Below are 8,815 nucleotides of genomic sequence, written 5' to 3'. Positions count from 1 at the left end.
TTATAGCCGAGAAAAAAATAATGGCATGTATTCTTTTTTTGATGAACAATTTGCCTATAAGAGATAAGTGTAAGATGTTTTTTGCAATTATAACAGAATACTAGACGATAATAAAAATTCTCATGACTGAAAGAAAAAGTAGCTGACTTTTAATATTTTTCAGAAGATTACATAAACATGATTTATTTGAGCTCTCTCAACTAGTAGAGTGATAAGTTATGAAATCTGAAAACGGTTGGTCTTGTGCTTTCATATGACTTGCTGAATATTCACTCCATAGTTTAACCTTATCATAGGGAGAACATTTATCATCAATCTGAAGCAATCTGTTATGTTATTAGAAACTTGACTAAAGCTTTAAAGCTCCCATAAAAAGTAGAACTAACCATACGGATAAAAATACCGAGATTTCAGTGTCTAAAAGAAGCACAATAATTCAATTATCAGTCATGAAATAGCTAATATTAACCTCTTGTACGTATTCTCTCTTCTTGTTCATACCTTAAGTTTCTGTTATTTAATTAGTTTTACAATACTGCACCTTCATTGTCACTTACTTAGTTCATAGAACTCTACACATTACACAGTCACCGGTCTAAAATTTAATACAGCCGTGGAATACATAATTTGTTGGCGTAAATTATCAGATAAATTTGTAAATTAATAACTACTCAAACTCTGCTGGCTTATTACCTAATTTAATTAATTCTGTCTTAACTTAGCCAGTGTGTATTTCAGTGTGTTTTTACGATACAACATTAAAATTCACCAAATCCAAACTGGCCTATATTTCTTCTCATCAAATCATGGAGTATAATTCACAATTAGTTAATCTCTTCAATAACTTAATATTTTGTAGTACCAACTTACCACTTGATTCTTGAGGAACTCATGAATTTCTGTGTAAAGTTTTTCACTTCCAATTTCTCCTTGTTGAAGCCAATTCGTATCAGATTTAGCTCTGAATTCTGCCATGGAACCTAAGTTAGTCCTGCTAGACTCTTTCATTTGTTGATTAACATTTTCATATTCATCTACTGTACCATGTTCGTCGTTTGGAATATGAGAATAATATGGCTGAGCAATCAAAAGTAAACATACATGAACAGTTACAAAACGACTAATTGTGCAGTATGTATGCGCTTTTTAGTATAAGGTAAACAAATTTACAATAATAACCATATTATTAACGAAAGGTTTGGTCAATAAATTTATCCGTTAAATAAATGTTAGTGAAGTCTAAGTTTAAAGGTTGAGACTTTCATGCGTAGGTATCCGTGATCACGGATCAACTAGAACAATCTCATTATTTCTTAATAACCAATATTATAATTGTTTCAATTAATCTTTGTTCAGTTCAAAGTGTATGGTGATGATAATTAGAGAATAGAAAAAGGATTTAAATTTATTTTCAAAAAAAAGGTAACATGGAGAATCTATTTTGTACCCAATTTCCCCTTCTATTATAAACTTACCTGCTGATCTATTTTTAATTCTTCAATAAAATCTAGAAAGCGAGCACTTTGTAAGTGTATAGTGAGACTTGCGTTTTCCTAAGAAAAAACAATAAACCAATATAAATTCACGACTAAAATTTGATCAAATTCTGCCTAAATTTTGATTTAGGAGTTTCATCTTTGCTTACTACTGATTTGAAAGTGTATTCTCTATTCATTGAAAAATTCTAGAAAGTCTGCTTAGGTATGAAGATAAGGTTGACTACCCTACTTTTAATATTCACCTTGTAATATCATTTTTAAACTATCCAGTATCACTATATTTGGCTCGTGACTAGAAATGGAGCCAAGGATATACGTTTTGTTCTGTACTGGTAACCATGTACTTGAATCTCAACGGTGACATTAAAACCAAGAATTGAACCCAGTATCTCACGAAAAACTGCACCACATTACCTAATAAACACCTCATTTAACGGGTATGGATTTATGTACGTAAGGTTCTGAGATTTCTGGTTGTTGATATTAAACACTACCCTTAGTCAGCTTCTATTAGCATATGTGCGTCCCGAAAGGATTGGCCTAATACCATCTTGTATTTGTAAGTTTTATTACATCTGGTTTACGGTTAACAGTGGTGTCCAGGTGGTTATTGTTATCTGGCAGTTCAACTACATATTAAATTTAATTCGACAAAAAACTGTTTCCAGTCAAAGAAATCCGATCACTCAATGGCCATGAGCAAAGCAAGTAATCGATCCATGGTGTGACTACATAATTTTGGTGAATTTGAATGAATTATAGACTTCTAACACCACATAATTGATACTATTTCTCAGTTAGTAACTGATGATATATATTAAACATACACTTTGTATTATATTCTTCATATTAATAATCATAAATTCCAAACACTTACCAGAAAACTATCTGATCTTAGCATGATTGACTTTTCTTCATCTTTATTTTGTATTTTATCTAATGTTCGTAAACGAATTGGAGGTTTAAGAAGACAAAGTTTATGCGTTCCATTACGTAAAAATCCCCTGAAAATATTAAGCAATTTAATCCCAATAAAAAATAGGTTTTTTTAACAGTGAGATTAGCATCAGTAACGGGTTTTGTGAATATTATAGTAATTTAATAGTTGAATTCATGAGTCAGTTAAAGCTAGATCACTATGGTAAACCTGAAAACACTGAACGATGTTTTATACACTGCAAACATTAAAAGTTATATTCTGAAAATAAGTATTCGTAATTTAATTTGATGTCTCATCAAATTACATAGATTTAAATGTCTTCTGAATTTCAGGTTGCCAACTAAGTCTATGTACCTTTTGGACAATAATCTTATATAGGTTCAGATTTCTGTTTAAGCATCTTTACAATCTATTGGGAAGGGATCAAGTATGAGATCATACCATTTTTGCTTAGTGTAACAATTCATCTGTATAACAATTAAATTTACATTATTTGAGTGTGATATTTCATTTGCATCAGTTCACCCCAACTTTTGTTTTGCGTTAATTCCCTGTGCTTTTCAATAACGAATAATCAATTCAAGTTGTAAATGAGCGAATTTCCTAATTAAGAAAATGGGGAGATTTTTTATTTTGGACGGTGAAATAGATCCTTATCTTGCAACAATGTTCGTATTTTTCCTTGTGTTAAGTCATAACAGATATCAGTTTCAGTCTCAGTTATTTCCTAAGTTTCTGCTTCAACCTACTATACAATCACTTCGCAGATGTTAATTGTCGGATTACCTACTACTAAAGTTATTTTTCTTCCTGTTTCTATCAAATTAACAATACATTTATAGGAATAGTTATAGTACAATGATGCTTCTTTATATATATTTCTTGTCTTAATGTTCAGACTATGAGTTTGCTTAAAATACTAATTTTTAACTGCTGGAATATAAAAAATCGATCGTAGTTGAAACGTTGACCCAAGTAGGCCTACTTCTGACAAACAGTCGTTTTCAACCCATATCGTCTTTGTCTTATTTCACAATTCCAAATTCTTATTTTTAATTCCTTATTTTTTATCGTTAAGTAGACTGAGTTACGCCAACAACTGAAATTCTGTTATTGGAAATGTATTGAGCTGTTTAAAATCCAAGATTTCATCTTTATCATTACTTTCAAATTATAACAAAACATAACGGAAGAAAAATATTCTCAATTATGAATGTAGACAACGGCAGGTTAAAGTTCAACAATAACCAATCAAGTTGAAGGTCGATAGAATAAGCTGTCAGTCATATGTGAAGAAATTCGAATACTTTCCTTCTACCTAAAATTTATGCTGATGATGTAGTTCAGCAAAATAGTAAGGGCTTCACAATTCAAATATACAGCTCAGAAGACGATACAACATTAAAATCATACAGTGGAGCTGTAAATCTTCACTATTTAAAAAACGAAATGTACAATGAGTAATGACTAAATAGTATAGGATATTTATTTACCAATCAAATAGACGCAAGAACGACCAACCAATCAAGTGTATTTTTTGTAATTTAGTGATTTGTCGTTTGTTCGGTTTTCGAGAAACCAGTTGTGGAATGAACCAGTTGCCTGATTTGGTTATACTTATTGATCCACCAATAGTGAATACTAAAGGCACTCTAAATATCTGTATGATTAGTAACGCATTCGAGTCGTAGTATGGTTTAGTAAGCTAAAAAATCAAAGTGAGAAAATTACGATAGGGGAGTTTAGGAAAATCAATTATAAATTTCAGATACAATATTTAATTCTGTAATTTACTTGTCAACCTAAATGCGTATCGCGAATACCGAACTCTATTTTCTTGTTTATCTCTACTCTGTTTTACTCCTCTCTAATTCACTCTTAATTGTGAGAATGACCCTGACATAATATTTTTTCCATTCATCCTTAACTCTTTTGATTGTAATCCATTACTTGTCAGTGTTTCTTCTTATCACTTTTTATGACTCTTTAGCTTTGTCCATGATATACTTTTTTAAGTGTTTAATTCGTGATGGATAAGAAACACCATGTTTCTGATGTATATCACAGAAGAATCCTTTCAAAGCGTTTACATTTATATTCTGAATTATATTAATGATGTTTACAACTATAAAATTAGGGTCCAAATAGTTATCAAAACAGTATGTTCTTTACTTTTAGCTGTCACTTATGTAAAATAGTTTTGTTTTATGACTAATTCATCTCCTATTTTAATAATTATTCTTGACATAATTTTACATACTGTTTCAATGTTTCACTCAACTATAAATAAAGAATACGAGAAATGATGTGATACATATGACAGCGCATCTGGCTACAAAGGAACATACATTCCAATTCACTTCTCATATAATCACACTTAAACAAGGCGATATTTAAAAGTCTGATAAAAAACGTGTTGAGGATGTATATATTTCATACATGAGAAAAGGAAAGAATGTATGTATGAAGGCAGCATGGATTGATCACTAGACAAATCACTGAACGGATTTGTCTTAGTATATATATTTTTAATGAGCAATGGATAAGAGTTTTGCAAGATAGGTGCAGACAAGCACACATTGACGAGCTCAATTAAAAGAAATGTAGATGGGTAGATGGTCTCAATTAATTTTTAGAATAAGTATCAAATCAACGTGACATATTTATCATATACTATTCAAACAAGAATAAATTTACGTAGGCTTATATGAAGTTATTACATACTTACTTGAGGCGCGTCTTCCCATTTAGGATTTTCAAGAGACATTGTTGAATCAAATCTGTCGAATAATAAGTCATCATCATTGCCAAAACCATAAAATTTGTTAACTGGCATAAGACTAGTATCAGAGCTTCGTATAACTTTAGCCAACCCAAAAATATAATCTCCTTCTAAATGAAATAATGGTAACGGATATTGGTGTACTAAACTTGAATATATACATGTATAAAATAAACATAAGTTTAGTGATAATAAATATATTGAATAGTGTCAGTCTGTGAATTTGAACTCTTTACATGAGTTTGATTATTGTTTTGTGTCATCAATGTATGTTCTTAATGTCAACTTAAGTTTATATTTGGCATTCATGGAGCAGCCTAAATAGTCATGAAAGTCATTCAGACCAATTCATTTAACTTAATTGTTTTCAATAGAGGATTTTTAAAATTCATTTTAGACAGTTGAATGACATAACCATTATAACTTGTTTCCTATTAGTATATAACTTAATGATACCGCCAATTAGAGAACAGTAACTTATCGACCGAACCTATGACGTATAAACCCGTAAGAGCAATCTATAATCCTTATCGGTTCTTTTTTCTGCCTCGCCCTGCCTGTTGAGTCCAGAACACCAATCTCAGCCTCCGCTGCATGAATCACGTATTTTAAACATACTGGGTTTATATACAAACCAAAGAGACCACATCACACCATAAAATAGCTAATAACAGTTGTACAAGATCTAGTCAAAAGTGGCTGTGAATGTGGGAGACTGTAACTAATAGACTGGACATAACTTACGGACAGTAAATCTTATGATAATAATCTATGGGTCAAAATAAAGCTTATAATTAGAGGAACATGAATATGCATAGTTTAGTTATTCAACAATCATGCAATAAAAATAAATGTATAATGTTAGTCCATAGATAGATCCCAACAGTTAGCATTCATATTTCTCGTCCGGATATATCAGATTGTGTTGATCAGTTAGTTGGATATCAGAACAATTAACTAAAGCTTCACATACCCTAAAAGAGAATAATGAGTTGCAGTTGTTAACATCAACAATGGGAAGATACAAACCTACTACAAGCACCATTTGCTTACAGACGTATATATTCATGTATGCGAAGTTGTGCGGATTCGAGCAAGAACTCTTTGAAAGAGGTTCATTTGTTGAATTAATGATTTACATTTTAAATGGATCCATTCATACCAGCGTGCATCTTCACTTATTTCTCACGCAATACATCGACAATCCCAATTCGTTGCTATATATTTCTTTCACTTTAATCATATAAACGGTTAGTATTATGCTCCTGACCATAGTTTCACACCACATATGATTACGTTGTGTGGTTTAGGAAATTAATTATTATTAGTCACCATTAATGCAATAAATTGTTTTATGTGTCTTACACAAAATTAAACGAACTCAATTCATCCCAATATTAACAATTGTTATGAATATCTCCCTTAATGAAGCTATTACTAAACAACTAGACAAACCATTGAAGATATTTAATTTCCACAAATATTCCATGGATATATAAATGCGGGGTCATCAAAGAGTCCCATACTAGGACAAGACAATCGTCCAATGCTTCCAGGTATTCAATGGTAGTCTAACTAAGATTAGTTCGTGATATAAACTATGGAGAAACTGTGTTAAGCTTCTGTCTCATGTAAAATGAAAAAGTGTCACGAGATTATTCTCAAGTTAGATTACTTAGATTCTTTTCCAGAACATAGATATACTCTTAATTTTAATTGAACATAAAATAAGTCTACTGCTTACCTTTTACTGTCAAACCCTTAGCGTCCTTTAAACTTAACAGAAAACCGTCATTTACACGATAAAAAAATGGAAACGCTGAAATCATTTGGTTTGGTATACCATTTGTAGTTGTATTTCTTTTAATTGACATTCGTTGAAGTGTGTAACGAAATAGATAATCAGGAGTTAAGAAGTCATTTTGTTCTAGATAATTTGAAGTTATCAAAAAAGAAAAAAACACTGGAAAGTATCTCTAGTTTTCTATAAATTGATCATTATTGTAAACATTATTGAAGGCGTGTGAACATAGACTGAACAATTTAGCTAATTCTATAAGTCAACCAGAAATGTTTTTAAATGTTATAACTATCTAAACAAATATTCTTGTGAACATGGTGTCATGTGCTTACATTTCAAATTTTACATAAGTAACAATCTTTTTAGATATTTCAAATGACAACTTGTTATGAAGTTGTCTTATGGAGAGTCGATCAATCTTGTACTAACTTTTATGTTCTCATTTCAAGTCATGGGAGTTACAGTAGATCCCGTTTCCCAGGTATAATCAGTATTGTGGCGTGTGCTACTGATGTCGATTGATATAACCAGTATCGGTCATCAATCGAAATTGAAATGTCTGGCGGCAGAAGGTTAAAATGATCGAAGAAAAGATCGACGAAAATAAAAAAACGATTAGTGTGGAAACGAAAGAATAATTTAGTGTAAGACGATTAACTGATATTTGCAAAAGGAACAGTCAAGTTTGAGACAATAGATTGACATTTTTCAAATGAAGTATTTACTGTATGGTTCTCAGATTTTACTAAGATATTCTGTAGTTTTGTGTTTAAGCTTATTCGGTTGTACCCACTTGTGTTCTCATTCACTACAGTATGACAGCGGTGCAACAGAGCCGATACCTATATGTTAAGAGTAACACATGCATAGCAGTGCCAACGGTTACGGGACACAGACATAGCAACAATAAATTATTCGGTTTATTATATGAGTATTTAAGATGGATTGATGGAGCACACCTTTTCTAATTAACCAGTGATCAGAGATTATTATTTAATTATTTATATTTACCTGAAGATTTGTCGAATTCACCCTCACGCCGTAAAATCATTTTCACCATACTGTGTATGTCTGTTTTCCTATTTTCATCGGACTGGAATTGACGATATACAACCCATTCAAAATTTGTTGGAGTCGATTCAGCTGAACGATATGATCTAAATCTGTATTCCGGTTGAGGTAAAGGCTTCTAAAATACATAAAATATTTTTCAGAAAAATTATTAAGGACAGTACATTGTTCTTTACATACACTGTGAATTAGTTTACCCTTCTGAGGTTTTATTATTCAAAATCTACAAAATAACTTACGAATTGAACTGTGAACATTACCCATATTTACATACATATCCTCAAATATTTAACTATAAGTTAACTGGTACTATCATTAGCAATGGGATATTTAATTCTAAGAGAAAACAGGTAATATTCAAAACAAAATGAATTGTGAGAAAAATATAGGTTACTGATTACCTTTGTATAAGGTAAGAGACGAACAAGAATTGTTGAACAATGTATATAAGGTGCATTATTTAATGAATCTTCTTGATAAAATATTTCATTATTATTCATGTTCTGAGATATTGGTTTCGGTACTTCACATCTTAATCTAAGTTGATGCCCACCAATATTAAGTAGACCCTGTGATAAAGTAAAGAATCAAATGTAGAAATAAACAGGATATAATCAAAGACTGTATAGAATATATTTACCATTTAATGAATTATGTTCATCGTAAAACATTAAATTATGTATATGCTTCACTGTTTTTGATTGGATTATCAATGACACATT

At 30.9% G+C, this 8,815-nt stretch overlaps 1 protein-coding gene across 1 annotated transcript in view; it reads right to left on the bottom strand.

The window, feature by feature from the left end:
- The window catches only part of MS3_00010211 (uncharacterized protein), a gene marked incomplete at both ends in the record, with an annotated part of 57,956 nt that continues 49,141 nt past the window's right edge, over window positions 1–8,815 (bottom strand). The window contains 9 exons of the mRNA XM_051218572.1: window positions 1–54; window positions 871–1,077; window positions 1,476–1,553; window positions 2,377–2,503; window positions 3,933–4,144; window positions 5,168–5,331; window positions 6,966–7,148; window positions 8,034–8,211; window positions 8,495–8,662. Coding sequence (XP_051075044.1) covers window positions 1–54; window positions 871–1,077; window positions 1,476–1,553; window positions 2,377–2,503; window positions 3,933–4,144; window positions 5,168–5,331; window positions 6,966–7,148; window positions 8,034–8,211; window positions 8,495–8,662 — 1,371 coding nt within the window. The remainder of the gene's footprint in view (window positions 55–870; window positions 1,078–1,475; window positions 1,554–2,376; window positions 2,504–3,932; window positions 4,145–5,167; window positions 5,332–6,965; window positions 7,149–8,033; window positions 8,212–8,494; window positions 8,663–8,815) is intronic.

The sequence above is a fragment of the Schistosoma haematobium genome, chromosome 1 (genome assembly GCF_000699445.3).
Source record: "Schistosoma haematobium chromosome 1, whole genome shotgun sequence".
NCBI classification, from domain to species: Eukaryota; Metazoa; Platyhelminthes; class Trematoda; order Strigeidida; family Schistosomatidae; genus Schistosoma; species Schistosoma haematobium.
This window is presented reverse-complemented; position numbering and strand designations above follow the sequence as displayed.